The 17,956-nt window shown below is 44.4% G+C and overlaps 1 protein-coding gene across 9 annotated transcripts in view; it reads left to right on the forward strand.

Moving 5' to 3' along the window:
- RREB1 (ras responsive element binding protein 1) overlaps positions 1–17,956 on the forward strand; it is a 127,712-nt gene that overhangs the window by 72,981 nt on the left and 36,775 nt on the right. For all 9 annotated transcript variants that reach the window (XR_003993671.1, XR_003993673.1, XM_030500872.1 and 6 more), the window contains 2 exons: positions 9,499–9,643; positions 10,802–10,941. Coding sequence is in view for 7 of the 9 variants with exons in the window: in XM_030500872.1 (XP_030356732.1) it covers positions 9,499–9,643; positions 10,802–10,941 (285 nt within the window). In the remaining 2 variants the exon portion in view is untranslated. The remainder of the gene's footprint in view (positions 1–9,498; positions 9,644–10,801; positions 10,942–17,956) is intronic.

Genomic DNA, 17,956 nt, shown 5'->3' on the forward strand with positions numbered 1-17,956 from the left:
CACTTGGTGACTGCTGATATGGGGGTGATGCAGAGACCCTGCTGTAACGAAGATGTGCTTCTCTTATCTGGTGCAGCTTCCTTGCTTGCCTCCATGTGTGTGTGCCAGGGAGGGGAGGTATTTGGCTCCATCTGCACAGCATCCCCAGCTTTGCTGTGGCCATCTACTTTTTCTTCCTTGAGCTGTGTGACGCAGCAAGTTGTTCTGTGCTGTGTGCCATCAGGATTGCTCAACAGTGGAGTGTGAGAGGGAAGCAACTGCATAAGGGCTTTGCCTGGTTCTGGGAAGTAGTTGGGGCTTGTGTTTGCTTGGTTGGTAAAGGGGTGCGGTTTTAGAGGGGAGGCAGGATGTACCTGGGACTTCTTCAACCGTGTTCGCTCTTAACGATAAAACTTTTCCCCCTTCTGACATCCTTTCTCTCATTTTCTTTTCCCCTCCCCCCTCCCCCCGATGCTTTAATTGTCCTCCACTTGTTTTCTTTAAATATGAAGTTTCCTGAAAAATGAGCAGTGAAGTCATTGACTAAGGTTATATACCATGATAACTAAAGGATGTGCCTGAAAACCACACATTTCCAAAAAATGATGGAAAACAGCAGTTCAGAATGTCCCAGGCCAGGAATTGGTACACCTTTAAAAATCCTATTCCTGCTAATATTTTTGTTACTAACAAAGTTTTGTCTCCAAGCTTAAGGAAGTACAGGGGCCTCAGAAGGATCTTGTTTAATACTGTCCCTCGTGAAAGAGTTTCTTAGAGCTTGGAAGTCTCTTTACAGTATTTGGCATTGTTAATTTAGCTCTGAATTTAATGCAAACTGTAGGTGAAGTGATACTGGGAGGCTCACACTGCATTTCCCTCTTGTTTTGCTCTCCCTTATGCAAGGACTGATGCAAACTGCAGATGAATGCCTTCTTTTGCTGTCCTTTGGGAAGCTTTGCTTTGGAGGCATGGTTTGAATCACTTCCCTGTCACAGCATCATCAGGCAAATATTTGTCTCCCTATTTTCCTTTGAGGTGTCCTGACAGCGCTGCTGGTAGGGAACAGGAGTAACTTTCAGCCAAGCTGGGAATGCAGTTGTATCAATCTCAGCCTGTTTGAACTTGCTGATTCTGCATAGCAAGTAGTTGCTTAAATGTGAATACAGAGTAATTATTCAGCAATGGTACCCCCCCTTTTTGGATGTGTAGATCAGTATCTTTCCTCTCACTCATGCTTACAACTTGCCTTTATTCACAGCAAAGCAAAATTTTACTCTAGGATAAAAATACAAAATGCTTTGTGTGCATGTGTGCGTATCGTATATCCTTAGGTATCATGTATTGGCAGCTGCATGGCACTGGTTAACTTTGCAGACTGGCCTGGTAGCACTGAAAAGGGACTTCTGATGTGTCATTTGGATGTAATCGTAGGTGGCTTTTACAGCCTTAGCACACCCAGTTAGTCTTGGTGGATCTAAATAATAGTGCTCATGTCATCCTAACGATGCTGTCTGCTGCCCCACTCTAAGGCTATTTTTGCTTTGCAGGGAGAACCTCATTGCTCAGGGAGACAGACAGCACGGCAGCCCTCTCTGAACTTGAGGGGATGCTTGCAGCACATCTGCGTGGCACCTTGGGCTGCAGCAATTCCCAAGGGGAAAACCGAGGGGGCTGCTACACCCACATGCTGCTGCATGCTGCTATGCAGAGAGGCTCACTCGGGCCATGCTAACCCTGATAGACTGAGCTAATCAGCACTGGGGCCTCCATGAGGATAATAAGCCATGCCGCTAGGCCAGCAGGACTGCAGCACCTGGGTGCCATGGGGAGCACTAGCTGGGGCATCTCCTGCAGTGCCTGGTTGCAGACATGCGGCTAGAATGAGTCAGTGCTTCCCAATCTGGTCCTTCCTGGGACCCATTCACCCTACCTTGCTCTTTCACTGCATGCATTGCAATGGCTTTCTTACTAGCATAGCCATGGAGGTTTCTTGCTCTTCAGCTTCGTTTTGTTTATCCCATGTGAGTGTTCAACACTGGTTACCACTAGAATATTTGGTGGTGCTTTAAATTTGTTTTGATGCTGCTTCACAGTTGTAAGAGGGCATTTCCCAAATGGTTGGGGTTTTGGTATTTGAATGTCTCTTGACTTGCTGTGAAGTGTGTGTGCCTGTCTGAGGGCTTTTTGGGTCATTTTGGGGTTTTTTTGAGGATGCAAATATTAAACAAGCCAAGAAGAGAAGACAAACAGAAACTTGTCCAAGTACAGATTGTGTCTTGATCTGCAAAATTACCTGCATCTTTCTGGTTCCTGTGATTACAACTGGCAAGAGCTGAGTGGATTGCTCTCTTAAGTGGGTGATGTTGGTAATTAACAGTGGAAATACATTGTCAATAGAGATTCTCTACATGTTTTAACAAACAAACAACTGACTAAACTCTTTAACCCAAGGGTATAATGTTACTGTACTTTTGACTTAAGTTCCAGTCATATTCACAAGACTGTTAAGGAAGGAGTTAGCAGCAGTGTATTAAATGATTGCTCTTAAAATTGCTGCTGCTTCTCTTTCTGTTTGTTTAGGATTTACTTCCTATGCATGTCATAGAATCATAGAATAGTTAGGATTGGAAAGGACCTTAAGATCATTTAGTTCCAACCCCCCCGGCACGGGCGGGGACACCTCACACTAGACCATGTCAAATTGCAGAAGCTTTAAAGATGAGCTCCCTGTGTTTTCGTGCATTTCTAGAAAATTTGGGCTGAACTAACATTTGTTATGCAGAATGAAACAAAAACAGTGACAAAGATGATGTGACACAGAAATCTCTGAAAGGAGTCATTCATTATGAGTGTAATTTTGAAGGCTGTCTTCTGTTACTCTATGAGCCATTTTTCTTTCTGTGGTGCCTGAAGAATGTCATGGTCCAAATTTCAACTTGTCTCAGATGCATCCTGCATTCTTGGTGGTTCTGGTATGGTGGCATGAAATTGAAGCTTAGACAAGGCAGACTTTGATGTTTGGTCATCTTCTGAATGATAGACGTGCTTTTTCTTTACTGTACATTATTGAAAACATGTGGGGGTTTGATTATTTGGAGATTATTTACTGTTACTTGAAGATAGCAATACAAGCGAAAGATCTTGGGGAAGAAAACAGTGGAAGAGGTAACGCAGTTGTATCAGCTAAATTGTACTTAGGGCATCTGATCAGCTCAGTCCTTCCCAGAGCAGCTTGGTGACCTTGAATAACTCTTTATGCTGGAGGGGGAAAACAATGTATATTTTAATAAGATGAAGGCTGGAAAGCACTAATTTTTTATTCTTAGTCTCTGGATGGTTGGATGTGTGGCCACATTGTCTTTAGATAAGCATCAGATGTATGAGGATCATCCCTTGATTTTGATACCAAACTGTTCAGAAATCATGAGGAACAGCCCTGTGCAATACAGTAGAGTGTAGGGTACATCTAGTGGTAAAGTGGAGAAACTTAGAATAATATGTGAGATATGAAGCCAGAACCTGAACATGATACTGTCAGATGATCTCTCTGGACTGATAATGCCTGGATTCATTGGCCTCCCCACTGCGTTTCCACAGGCGTGGAGATGTGAGGGAGGAGGAGGGTGTTTATACATACACTGGATCCTGCTCTCAAGAATTAATCTTGATTTAGATGCTGGGACTTTCCCAACCAGGCCTCAGTGAAATTGCTTGCTGCTCCCCCTCTGGACATGCTGCTCCTTCTGATCAGACCTACCTGGCATAAACTTCTTTTGACTGAAAGCCAGCAATGCTTATGCTGCCATAGTTATAAGGGAGAGGCTTAACCCTGGACCCTGCTCAGAGGCTGCAGATACACCCTTTTGTTCCACACCTTCCTGTTGCCCAGGCCTCTGAGCCAGGCAGGCTGTTTCTCTTAGGGATGTAGAGCACATCAGCAGCCGTGGAAACCTGGGGTGCAGCTACGGTGTGGTTTCTCTCCCCAGAGTTAAGAGATGAGGGATTCCCATGCATGCTGAGGGATGGTTCCTCTCCAAGAGCCAAAGTGGCGCTGATCAGGTTATCTGCATGCAAAGCAGAAGCTCCTGATTTTGTTCATAATTCAGTGGGACCCGGAGATGGGAGCAGCTGCATCTTGCAGTTGCCTCTTTCAGGATGCTTTGACTCCTTGTTCTAGCCTTGAGCCAGCCAGTCAAAACCTGCCCACGTTCTGGTTTTGGCATTGAAGCTGTAGGCTGCCCTGTTTCAAGACCTCCAGAAAGCTTATATGATCAACATGCAAATCCCCTTGGCATTAAGAAAATACAGCAGCCCTTTTTGGAGATGCGATAAAGGCTGGGCTGTGACCAGCAGGAGCTGCATGTCACTTCAGTAGGACACATGCCCTTTTTTCCGCCCCCCCTCCTATGATTCACTTCTCTTAGGCACTGATCCAACACCATCCATGGGGAGAAGAAGGAGTGAGGCACTTCAGTTCTGCATTGGTTTATTATTACAAAAGTCTCTTCTTCGATGTAAAGTAGCAAAGTATTCACTTGCTACTGTTCTGGTGGAATACTGACCCTTCTGAAATCATGCTCTGCATCACAGTGTGGGGCTGAAAACATTTTCTGCCCATCTGCTTTTAAAAAAGGGGGAAAAAATAAGGAAAGAAGCGGGGGAAATGCCTGTGCAGTATCATCTTAGTCATCCTGTTCACGTGACTGTTAGAGGGGAGAGGAAAGTTGTGGCAGAAGAGGGGAAGCGGAAGGTGATTCTCACGGGGAGGATGGAATGAAAGGCAGTCCAGCCCTTGAAAAATGTGACTATCTGATTTTTGTTGGGAGGGCTGACTGGCACAGAGTTGTAACGCAGCTGGATCCTCTTGGCTCACCTGGGAAATTCCTTGTGCGAGGGGGAGGGAAGAGATTATGAGAAGAACTTTTCCACATACAGTTGTGCTGCAAAAAGCATAGTGCGTAGCAAGTTACCTGCATTTTTGCATAGCACTTCTTAAACATTAAGAGTTTAGTTCAGAGGTGAATCAGACCTTGTTTGGAAAGTACTTAATTTCGTCGTTCAACTTCGGGATTGTTCTTCACAAATTCTTCTGACTCTGTCTGGTCTCACTTTAAATAGACTTCCAACACCTTCTCTGAGAGGTTAATCAAGGCTAGCTAACACTTAGTGCAAGAGAGTCCTCCCTAATACTAAGCTCAAATTTTTATCTCCTTCCTTTCATCCTGTATATTGTGGTTGCATTTTAATGTTCCACCCCCAGTACTGTCCAAGTGTATGTGTACTTGCATGCATGCTGGGAAGACTAATAACCACCGTACAAAGTTCAGGTTTCAGGGCTCTGTACCTTCCTGAGCTTGTCTGCAGTTCTTGAGTTGCTCTGGAGGACGGCTCAGAGCCACAGTTCATTTATTTAAATTAGGAAAAAGAAAAGCCAGGTTTCATCCACTGTGGCTCTGGTTCTCTTCTGAGCTGTAGCATTGGTCACTTCAGAGCTGCTGGCATGTTACTGTAACTTGCATCTGCAGCTGAATATGAGCATTTCTGTGCATGTCCTGATTTTGCCCTTTTTTTGCACCACATTCTCACTTCCAGTGTTAAGTGTTTATATTTTTTTAACTGATGAGTTTCATATCATTTTCCTTTATCATGGTAAGATGCTGAAAGCCAGGCTGACTTATGAGCCTGGCTTTCGTATTCAAAGTATGCCAGTGTTGTCAGGCCAAAATATGTTGTTATAGTCACAATGGGAAAATAACTTCTAAGCACAGCTTTGTTCCTGTTCTCCTTGTATCTTGGCAGGCTAAACAGTGAGGTCGAGCATTTTCAGTGTTAGATGTAAGATCTAATCAAGGCAAACTCTTCTAAAGGAGGATAAGGCAACATAAATACTTCCCCCCTTTCTCCCCTTAATTATAGTTAGGAAACTTTTTAAGTAAAAGAAGCCGTGTTGAAGGGAGTGTTTAACTTTAAGTGGTGGATGTGGATGTGACTTGGCATCTGCTGCCGTTCAGCCCAAGTTGGGTGATAAATGTTCTCTTGAGGCGGAATGACATCCATGTTGCAAAGTAAAATAGAGATGAAGATTGTGTCTATCCTTTGTACTGCTCAGCTTTATCTTCCCGCTTATCTTGGGCTGTAGCTCTAGTAATCTCTTTTCTCTCCACCCTTGACTTGATGTAGTGAAACTTGCTTAACCTGCCAAAGGAACAAACCTGCTGGCTGTATTGTCGACAGGTTGCGACTCTTCTTGAGAACTCTGGAACCTGCTGCTTTGGTTTCAGATTCTTCTTTTTTCCTTTATGATCGCATGCAGAGAGCTATCACAGCGGCTGTGATATTTGACCTACAGACTAAAAGTCAAAGGTGCAGTCAGGGTGTCTTCCTGTTTATAGCTCAATAGCTCAGGCTGCTTCCTTTCAAATATGCAAAACTAAAACACGAAGGGATTACCACATTCCTTGCTGTGGGTACGGATTCCGCTCTGGCTTTTAGGGCATGGCAAAAGCGTGCGTGTTGCAGGAAGAACTGCAGGCTGGGGGCAGCCCATGAGTTGACACCAGACGTAGCAAAGCCCCATCGCTGTGGTGCTGCATCCACATTAGCAAGCCCTGTCTTATTAACATACATTATATTGCAAACACGGCTGGCCTGCTTCTGGGACTTGCAGGAGCCAGTGTGTTTGCATGCATTAGGTCATGCCAGGTGGAGGTGCCAGGTTGGACTGGCACTAACCTGGAGGTCTCAGCAGTTTCTCCTGTTGATATGCTGTGGATGTGCCATTGCACCCCTCTCCAGCAGGAGCACTCCATCAGAAGAGAGTTCAATGGGTGGACATCAGTAGGAGGAAAGAACTTAGCCCTAAGGAAACTGTTTTGCATAGGTAGCTACTAAACAGGAGTTCTGCATACTTGTTATTGGCAGAAAAGAGACTTTAAAAGAAAATAGGAACAAAAAGTCCCACGCTTAATACATAGCAGGTTTTTTTGTTGTTTGTTTTCTGAGTGAATGTGATTTAGCTTGACTGCTTTTGCTCTCTAGCTATGTGAAAAGTAACTAGCCAAGTAATACTAGCTGTGCATCAGCCAAGCTGCTAGAAGGTTAAGCATGTAGGCCATGTGTGTGTGTCTGGGGTGGGGGGACAGAAAGGCACATGGAAACATTGCTGTCTAACTTTCAAGAGCTCATCGAAACTGGAAAGCAGTCCTTACCAGAAAGAAAAACAAAAAAAAGACCAACAAACCACCTTCCAGGTTTCGCTTTGCCTGTACAGTTGAACACTACAGGGTTTTGTTCCCAGATGTGTTTGTGTTTTAGCTTCGACCATTGCAGACAGAAACCCTTGGAACAAGTAACTGGCTTCTTCACCCTTATTCTTGCATGAATACAGACAACTGCTCCTCACACTGTTGATTCCTGACCCGTAGGAAGCTCTAGCTAGCATGAGAAGTTAGATCAGTGCCATGGATGTGCGTGGGGAGAGACTAGAGAAAATGAGGCAGTGCAGTACCTGTAGGTGCCTTCCCTGCAGATTTTGTGAGATCAGGTAGCACTGGATTCATGCAGATAAATCAGTTAGCATCGGTGTCTGTGGTGGCAGGGCTACCAGAGGGCCAAGGCAGGGGAGTGTGCTGCGCTCTGGAGGCTGCGTCAGTGCTCCCACTTCTCCCTGGGTCCTGTCAAACCTGGAAACCCTCAGAGCTTCAACCTTCCTTCTGCTCCTATTGGGTGATCGGCAGGGAAAGAAGTCACAGAAACTAAGCAAAGTTTCCGTGATGCTGTGCCCAGCCTGCTGAGCACATCTGCACACAGATGCTCCCTCCTAAGAGCCTCCCACAGTGTGACTGGCAGGTGTCACCAGTGTCCATCCACCGTTTGTGTGACCAGTGAGGGTTACTGGGGTTACTTGGCCATTTATTTTTCACGCAATTTTTGTCATGTGGAACTGGTCCTCTGAACAGCCCCAGCCTTGCCGGGTGTTGAAAGCAGGCAGTAGCTGACATCCATTTTAATGCCGCATCAGTTCTGGTACGTGTGGTGCTTTTGGCTTGAGGCTGTTCCCGCAGAACACCCTCAGAAGCCTGGCTGTAGTTTGAGATGGTAATTTAGCTGCCTTCCTTTTTTTTTTTTTTTTCTTAAAGGTTCAGTGATTGTGAAAGGAAACATTAAAAATAGCATTGTGTGAGGAGACAGTCTCCCAGCAGTTCTAGTCCTAGTCTGCCTGTGGGTCAGTTTGGTCCAGTGTGTTATCTTGAAGCATCATGCCGTTGGCATCCAAAACTAAAACGGATTTTATGTCATAACATCCAAGCAGTTATGAGGACATAGGAGACTCGTCTAGGTTACAACATTCTCTCATGTTTGAACATGATAGCATGCAGTCGAGTTAAATGGCACAGTCCTGAGCCGAGCTGTGGGTGTGACTTCTGAAGGATGTGCCCAAATGCCGTCGACATTGTCTCCCTCCTGCTGCTTTGAAATCAGTCGTATGGACAAAGGGCAACTCTCTCCTGCACTCCCATTTCTAGCCATTAGAAACAAAAATTTGCCTTGTCTGTAAGAGCATAAGTTTGATTTTTTTTCAAAAGCACTGTAAATTTGAAGTGAGGCTAAAGGCCATACATAAAAAAACATAAAAATGGAGCTTTGAGTATTGAGAAAAAGAAGCACAGGTGCAATACCCTTCACCTAACTGAAGGGAGCTAGGCAACAGTGTCTTCCTCAGGTTGCAAATACAGAAAACCAAGAGGCAGGCAGGTCAGGTATGCAGATATTCATGAGATTGCTTCCTGAGCTGTTTTGTTCCTCTCCGCTTCCCAGTGTCTTTGTGACAAGACATAGTTGTTTTCCTGGGGAAGCAGGTTTTGTGAACATGCTTTGTCAATAATGGAGTTTTGCAAGCCATACCTGCTGCAGCTTAACAGTGTGACCAGATATATCTTGACTTCAAAGTTGCAGTTGAAATTCAGTGTTGGGGTACAGCAGTGTGTTAAGGAAGAGAAGGAAATAAATGTATTTAAGAAGTGTTGCTTTGATGTTGGCATATACAGATCCATTTGGGGTATAAAAACTGTAAAAGGAGACCAGCTGAAGATGGAAGGCTTTTTTTACGTTGATATGGACACTAAGCTTTAGGCTTTTGCTTACTGGACCTCCAACAGTTTGGGAGGCAGGGCATGTAGATTGCTGTGCAGTATTAGGCAGAAGCAAGGCATCTGGGATGTTGGGGGACAGGCAGGGTTCTCATGGGGGTACATGCCAGCAGGGCAAGTGCCATGCTATGGGCTGGGACATGGGGGAGAGCTGCAGGGTTCCCTGCTGTGGTCCCGAACGGTCCCACGTTCTGCAAAGGACCCATGCCGCATTGTGCCCCAGCTGTTTTGCAGAAGTTCAGTCCGGTTTATGTGATCTCTGCTGGTATCGTTTAAAGGCAAACCTTAGAAGTGGTGTTGGCATTAAAGTTTACTCTGACTTTCTGCCCAGATTTGCTGCTGACACCGTCTTCTTCCCCCTCCTGCTCAGGCACATGAAGATTCATGAGAAGGATCCGAACAGCACAGCGACCACAACTCCCCCGTCACCGCTGAAGCGCAGGCGATTGTCTTCGAAACGGAAGTTTTGTCACGATGCTGAAATGGACAGAGAGGAGAGGATACCTGCGAAAAAGGTTCTTTATGGGGCATGAATCAAAAGACATTCCTGGCTACCTCCTGTCAGCTGTTGAGATCATGCAGTCAGCATGGAAATACTAAAATGTGGGCTTCTTACAGCCCTGTATGTATTTTAAGATGCCATGCTTGTCCTGTGTAGGCAACACTGTTGTCTGAGGTTGACAAGTAATTTCTCATTTCAGAGACTGAAAGAATTGAAAGTTGGGGGTTTTTTTTGATTCTTTATTGTTTAAATTTGGGTTTGCTGATGATTTATATTGGATAATTGACATTGAATGACAAGAGGATGAACTATTCTTTTGCTACTGCAGCTTTTCCCCTAGGTTGTTTTTTTCTCCTGTTTAATTCATAGTAATCTTGCAGGATAATGATTTGAACTTGTAAAAAACTAGTGTTTACTTCAAAAGCAGCAAGAGCTTAAGTCTGTTTTTTCTTGAACTGGAGAAAAAAATCTGTAATACATTTCCCTTTCACAGTAGCATAATCCTGCATTACTGGAGTTGCAAGAGAAACCAGAAAAATATTTATTTGAAGGCCAGACATTTCCATTGAGTTTTGTTTATGAAACATTTTAGTGCATTTCAGTCGTTTGTACAAAATGTATGGTGGCTGCCAAACTTAACTCGACCCTTTCCACTTACTATCTCTAACTGGCCAGCTAGTAGCAGTTCCATTTAATACAATATCCCTCATTCTGTGCATGCTTTTCTCCCTGTAATCAGAAGAGGGCTACAGAAAACTCGTTGCTTTTCCCTGGACCACTTGAGTTAGCAGTTGGCAGTATCAGAGTGGCATAAATAATTTAGGCTGACAGCTCGCCTGGCTTTCTAGAGGGGGAGGGATGCTGGTTCAGTGGTATATAAACATATGGGTTTATAAGTTGTTCAGATTGCAGTTTCGCGTTAGAACTGATGTATCCATGACTTAGCTGCACACTTTATCTCCTTTCCTCCCGTGCACATTCTCACGCACACACAGAGGCTCTGTTGCTTACCCTCTCTGTGTTACCAACATGAGTCATTTCTGGTCGCCTGCAGCAAAGTTATGGTTGAAGCCTGCTACTTTGTTTTTAAGAGAAGGACTTCAAATGGATTGCATGTTTGATTAGTTGCTTAAGTTTTGGTCTAGTGAATTTTTCCCCCTTCTCTCTGAAGGTTGTCGAGGATGGTCACTCCGGTGAAGGGGATAAGAAGGCTGAGGAGGAAGTTTATCATTGTCCAGTGTGTTTCAAAGACTTTTTTTGCAAGTATGGGTTGGAGTCCCACATGGAGACACATCCAGATAATTCACTGAGGTAAGAAATAGTCCCAAGAGTGTTTCTGGTCAGCAGGTGGCCTGAGAGAGCCTGCTGGGGAGGGGCAGGAGCCATTCACCCCCCTGCACCCTTCCTGATTTTTTGCACAGGTTTTTAAATGCTTCTGCCTCATCTTGTGTCGCCAGGGTGGTGTAGGGCTTAGTTTTGTTATTTTTTTCAAGTACAGGAAATCTTGCCAGTTAATAGCTGGGAATGTTTTTAGAAGAAATTAAAGCATCCCTTCCTCCCCTCCAAACCCATCAGTGATGTTAGATAAAATTGCAGAATGCCAACATGACAAAATATTAACAAGTTAAACTAAAGATGCTTAAAACATTAAGCAAAACTTGATAAAAGTATTCAGGTACCAACCTCTGAGATTATTCTGTTTGGGGACAAGAAGGCAGCTGGATATAGAGGTTTTGTTGTCTGTTGTGGGAGTGAGCGAAGATAGATGAGTTTCTGGTTCCAGACTTTCAATAAAATGTGTTATGCTTTTCTGCCTGTTGAGGTTAGAGAATTATGTGGATTTTGGCTTAAATCAGCTTCTTTTAACAAGGAAAAATTAGTTATTAATTGTTTGGGAAGGTGCTTGGGTGTTCTGTTTTGGTTCAAGTAATTGCCTTGTGGGACTCCTCATACTTTTTTATTTCCTGTTTTTTATCGTAGAAAAATGTAGAGCCAGATACATGAGGATATAAAAGATATTCCAAGTCTGGTTTAAGCATGTAGGAAAGCTGCTGTTTTAGAAAAGGAGATTGTCCATTTGCAGAAGCTTGTTAGTGTTTTAAGCTTATTTTGGGACATCGAACTCCAATGATCTTTTCAGAAGGGTGCAGAATTCACCATCTTGGAGTGTCAACACCCTCTCCTGAATGCAGTTTCTTAACAGAATGGCATGGAGCAGAGCCATCCTATTTTATTAAATAGGATTACTTCTATTAAATTTTCTATTTTTAAGAAAACCTTGGTAAATATGTGTAAAACCATTTTTTAAAGTCATTGTAAGTGCTGTAATTATTGGGAAAAGGAGTTGGAAAGCTCTGTCCAGTGAATAGTAGTGAACTAAATGGAATTTGCTGTTTCTGAAGTAAATTTTCGTTATAGAGCAAAACTGAACCAGTTGTTCTCTGACAAGAGCTCTGAAACTCCCACAAAAGAGAGTCAGATAGTTTTGCCATACACTTGACGCTTTAGAGAAAGCGGCTGTTATGTTAGACTTACCCTGGCATTAGCCTCACTTGAAGCTTCTATGAAGATATGACCTTTTTGCAAAGTTCTGTGCCTTGGACCTCAGAGAACAGGTGGATTCTCTCGCTTTGGATAAAAGTTAACAGAATGAATACCCTTCTAGCATGTCAGCTTTGCAGTCTGCTGCGGCAAGGCAAAAAGACGGACTGGCCGTGCAAACATGCTCTTCCTCTTCATGCAACTCTTTCTCTAGGATAGGAGACTTGCTTTTGGATAATATTCTCCTGAAATGGATTTTGTTACCCTTGACTGGGTTCAGCAACAGAGACTAAAATGTGCCCCTAAATCAAAGCCATGATTGTCAAGCTGTGTGGGCATCAGTTAGGGGTGGTGCTGGGATGCTGGTCTTCATGGACTTGTCTAGATAATGGTAGGGGTTTTTGTCAGGTACTTGCTTTAGTAATTTAAGATGTGTCAGTGGAGATAGGACAGAACAAGGAAGCTGTGGTTCTCCCTGGTCAGCTAACACATTCAAACACAACTTGCCCTGCCTATGTGGTTTAAAACACACCTTTTGTCCTAGTCTAGACAAGTAAAATGACACTGTGTGCTTGGCCTAACCAAACAGAAAATCCTCTGGTAAGCAAAGCAGTCTGGGCTGCTGTTAAGGTGATTCATCCCAAAGGAAATGGGTTAAAACCCTTTGCAGGCAGAGGCTGTAATCCCCTGGTTCCCAGGGTTCTGCAAGACTGTAGGAGTCAACAAGATACGCTGAACATTGCATGCCATTCTGTCCTGAATGACTGAAATGATTCCTCTTGGTGAGGCTTAAGGTTGTTTTTTTGAGTGAAAGAGATGAAGAAAAGAGAAAATTTTGCTAGAGTATTAGAGCAGGAGGCAAGTGTGTATGGGTGTGCTCGTGGCAGGGGAGCAAACTGCAAAATGTTAGAAGGTATTCATCAAATCCTGGTGTTTCCTTATTGTAGAAGACAAGGAGGAAGAACTCTCCTCAAAGTTCAAACAAACAAGCCTAGCAGCTGTGTTATTAGCAAAGGGCAGGGAGCAGAACACCCTCAGTCTCTTTTTATTGCCAGTATTGTAAAAGTAGAGTCACTTGACCAGGACTTCTGTGAGGCAGGTATCCCAGAGCCAGATGCTCTGGGTCTGGTGCTTGGTTTGGAGCTACAGCTTTAGGTAGCCCAGCACAGACTGTTTTGTCATGACCAATAGTAAGCGTTGCTCAATCTCCCTAGCCGTGCCTTTCTTCGTAAACCACAGTGCAAACGTCTGACTGCTTTTTGCTCCCCCAGTAGTTAGTATAGAAACGATTATGGACATCAGCTCTGGAGCGGTGCACCAGCATGCATTGCCTTGGTGGTGGTACCAACCTCCCTCCCTCCCTTCAGGGATGCATCCCCAGCAGCAGCAGCAATAATGTGCTGGGGTGGGCAGAAGCTTCTGCCTAGCTTCCTTGTGGTCCTTTAATCCTGCCATTGTAGTGCTGTTGTGTCAATACAGCCTCTTGCCCTCAGAGTTGCCCGAGTCTGTCTGTCCCGGGCCCCCCTCTGCTAAGCAGCAGAAAAGGTAAGGCTGTCTGGCAGTTCCCAGATCAGTATGTGAGCAGCTAATTTACAGGGTGGGCCATTACCCTTCCAGATACTGTCAAATGAACAACTTTAAATCACGGGGTTAGCTGTTCAAAGCCAGATGAAAAGACACCCTGCATTGTCTTCCCCAGTACTGCTTTTTAATGTAAAGCCCCGAGCAGGGAGCACCTCATTGTTTACTTGCAGCAGAATAAACAGTACTTAATCCACTGATTGTGTGAGAGGGGCTCCCGCTTGGGAGAGTATCTCTTGATTATGTAAAATCCTAAATCGTGCATCTTTGTCTCCTAATTACGGTAAGAACTGCCCTGCTCTTGGGAGCAATAATAGGGTCCTTTGTGCTGCTGACAATAGGCTGTGGCATTGCATCTCCTTCATGGCATTACCCCCCCTGGTCAGTCTCTGTCCCTTTGAAGCCCTGGGACCTGCACCCTAATTAGTGACATGAGCTGGTTCCTGCAGGGTTGCCTGCAGTGGGAGGTGGCTCAGGGGTGCTTTCTGACCCCCTTCACCCTCTCTACCTGGATTATTTAAAGAAGACGCCTGTTTCCCTGCAGCTGGGGCCTCAGGACACCGTCTATTTTGGTGAGTTTGTATCTGAGTGCTGATATAATTAGCAGAGCACTGAAACGCTCTGCAGCCAATAGGGAAAATGAGAAACCTCGAGGAGCAGGGTAACTTCTCTGGAAACTTTTGTGGTGGAGGGTTGCTGTCAAACATGGTAACGTGCTTGTAAAGGTCAGCTGACAGGCAGCTCTGAGCAACATCAGCAGTGCAAAGGAGATGGGAGGATTTCCTGGGGAGAAACGTTTTGAGGCGCTCTGTGAGGTTTCTCCTCCTTCCTTTGGAGAGTACAGTGGAACAGGCTTAAAGTAAAATGTGTGGCTTTTAAAAAAGTACATGCACTACAGAATTCCTCTGTTGGGTTTCACTGTAACCAGAGCATACCCTTTATATTTCCTCTCCTCCTCCAGGAGGCTTCTTACAGCACTCTGTACCTGCAGCTAAGAGTGGCTTAATTTTTCCTTCCTCGCAGCAGCAGAGAGATTTATGCTGCCTCTCATGCCCATGTATTTTCCTGAGGAGAGAAGGAGGGAGGTGGTAATATTGTGGCATGTCTCCTTTCTTGGAGACATGTTTCAACATTAGAACTTGGCAAGGATAGTTGTGCAGTTTGAATGTGGTAAAAGCCTGGAAATTAATGGGTGTTATAGGGGCTTTCTGATCACATTTGGTTCAGTGTGGCATTGCCTTCAATTAGGGGATTTGGTTTTGCTAACTTCTTACAAGAAAAAATAGACACTGCAGAGTGTGAAAGACGCTGTCTGCCTCAGTCACTGAGCTGACCTAGTGACCAGAACCAGTAGATGCCTGTTGCCATGAATGGATTCAGGGTAGATTAAGTTTTTTGACCTTTTACGGAGCATGTCCAAACAGTGATATAATATATTAAGCTTTGTAACTTGCCAATTCGCAGGCATATTTTCACAAGGACAGCAAAAGCAGCTCTCTTGCCCCAGGGTAATGTGCTTCTGTAGAACTTCCAAACAAAGAAAACCAAAAGCCATTCACAGTCTACCTTGTTCTTCAAAACAGCTGACCCAAGTTTTGCTAAAACTTGTAAAGTCAAATTGGCTAGAGATTGAATGCCACCATGGAAAGCTGTTGTTTTGAACAGTTAGATCAGTAACAGGCATAGCAACAGAATAGCTCAGTTCCTGGAATGGAAAGTGTCAGGATACCCTGACCATTGGTGACTGTTTTCATTTGCATCCAGTTTTGCCAGGGTAACTGCTGTGAGCTTTTGTTTCTAAAAACACTCCCAAGTGGAAAATGCTGTCATTGTGTCTTGGTGTTCACACCTGGCTTCACACCTAGGAGTGGACAACTTAAGTGCCCTAGGAATGGTGTCCTGGACTCTGTGCGAAAGTTGTTTCACAAGATATCAAGTGCAGCTTGTGGTTCAGGCAGGCTGGTCACCATGTTTTCCCCTTTGCTAGCACATCCCCTTTCTTCAGTGCATGGTACCAGGCAGTGGGATGCTGCAAGGCATCTGGGGCCTATGTCCCCATCTTAAATCATTATATCAAATACACATGAGCAGCCCTTTTTAAGTCAAGACAAAAGGAGGTGGGTTTGAGTCAAAATGATTCCAACTACTTAGAATATTATGTTTATTGCCCAGTTTTCCCAGAGGCTGTTCTGGGAAGAACAGCATGATCCGCTACCATGCACCAGCCTCTGGGAAAACTGTTCTTCAGCACAGTTCTGCACATAGGCTTTGGGGAGATAAAGTAACTAAGAAAATAAATTAATGGAAATTTAAAGTGTATGGAGATGATTTCAATCACTAGCACCAGTAGAAAAGACTAGTACAAGACCAAGTTGTGTATGGAGCAGCAATGTGACAGAGTAAAAGTAGATGGTACAGGATATAAAAGAAAAAAAACCACCAGAAAAAGCCCCTTGAGTTTCATTCCTGTTTCTGCCAATGCCTACTTAAGCAGCTTTAGGAATACACTTTCTATCTTTTCTCTCCTTATATAGTAGGGAATAATCCTGCTGACTTAATTCTTGTGAAGCATGTTGCTTTCTACGCATGGTCAGCCTTTTGTGGGAAGAGGGTATTAGTGACACCCTCTTATTGCAAACTTAGAAGAGTGAATGTGGCTGAAAACTAAATGTTGTTTGCAGTTTATGTTGTGAGACAAAACTATGGGTTCATGGTGGGGAGAGGAAGTTTTTTCCTAGTAGTTGACACTTCTGTTACTGGGAGAAACTTGAAGCATGAATGACAAGTAGTATTCATGCACCATCTCTGTGACAGCTGTTGGTGTGCACATGGATAAGCCTCATTCCTTGTTAACACTTCAAAATATGAAATACTGTGCTCTTTTAATGCAGCTGGATAATTCTGAGGTGGTTGTATCTTACATGGTTGTTAAGTACCAAGAGAGGGATGGAGAGCACTCTAGAGATTCATGGACCTACTTGACCTTTGCTTTTGACACACTATAATACTTCCCTTTCTAGGCATTTTCTGAGACTGTACCAGCAAGGGTAGTTTAGATAGGAACTGCTGCTAGAGTTACGGAGTACTAAGAGTCAATGCTGTAGAAGACTTCTTATAGCCAAGGATGGAGGTGCACAAGGGTCAGTTGTGTGGCATTGCTGATTTGGCTGACTCTCCAGCTCTGCTTTGCTCTGCAAGCTGCTCGCTCGATGTCTTGCTGATAGGAACTAGTAACCAAATTCTGATCTTTGTTGGCAGCATTTTCACTGCAGGAGCAATTCCATGAGCCAGCTGGTGGCGATGAAATCCAGCTCTGGTAAATGCTAGGACCAAAAATAGTCTGCGGTACAATGCAACTCTTAATGTTGATATGGCAGAGGAGAGGATATGCAAGCAAGCTGGTGAATGCATCCTTTTACTGAGCAAATGGAGAAGTGGAATCAGTGGGTTGAGCATCTGCATGCTGGCTTGCAAAAGCAGACCAGAACTGCATTTTAAGTGCTTTCTGAAGTTTCTGTTCAGAAACAAAAGATGGGGAAACATCTGAAGAGCAGTGCGAGTCCAACACTGGCCTAGAAGTGGTCAGCTCACATCAGGGAGCTCATTGTGTGAGGAGACTGGGAATCCAGAGCAGCCGGGTAAAAATAACGGGTAGTGAATGGACACAGGGAGTGATGCTCTCATGTGAAACTGTGATGTATCACATGGTGTTGAATATCTTAGCTCGGTTGCAAGAATAGAAAGTGGGTAAAATGCAAAGCTGGCTGTAGAGGAAAGCTGCTCGTAAAAGGGAATCCAGGAGGGAAGGAGGGCTGTGCCAGAATAGGTTGTTAGCATGCCTGCCTGATCCTGGTGACCAGGGTTTGTTTGTATGCAGGCTCTCTCAAAGTGCCGGCTGCTGCTTACTGTGTTAGCAGTCGTGCCTGCATGCTGAGCATAGCTTACCTGCAAATGCCGATAAGGGCAAGGGTGTTCGGTCCAGATTGGGCTGCACCTATTTGTGAGCCCTGTTGTCATCGGTGGATGGTTACAGGATAGACAAGCGCCTCTAGATGTGTTTCTACTTGTGCAAAGTGCTACTGCTTTTCTAACCTGGTCAACGCATAGGGGGTTGCTTTTTTTAACTCTTGCCAGTAATTTTAGAACTGCACAAGTACTTGGCTTCCATATCTGAAAGATGTGTTAGAAGGCAGGAAGAGTTTTC

Source organism: Strigops habroptila, chromosome 1, assembly GCF_004027225.2.
Source record: "Strigops habroptila isolate Jane chromosome 1, bStrHab1.2.pri, whole genome shotgun sequence".
Lineage (NCBI taxonomy): Eukaryota > Metazoa > Chordata > Aves > Psittaciformes > Psittacidae > Strigops > Strigops habroptila.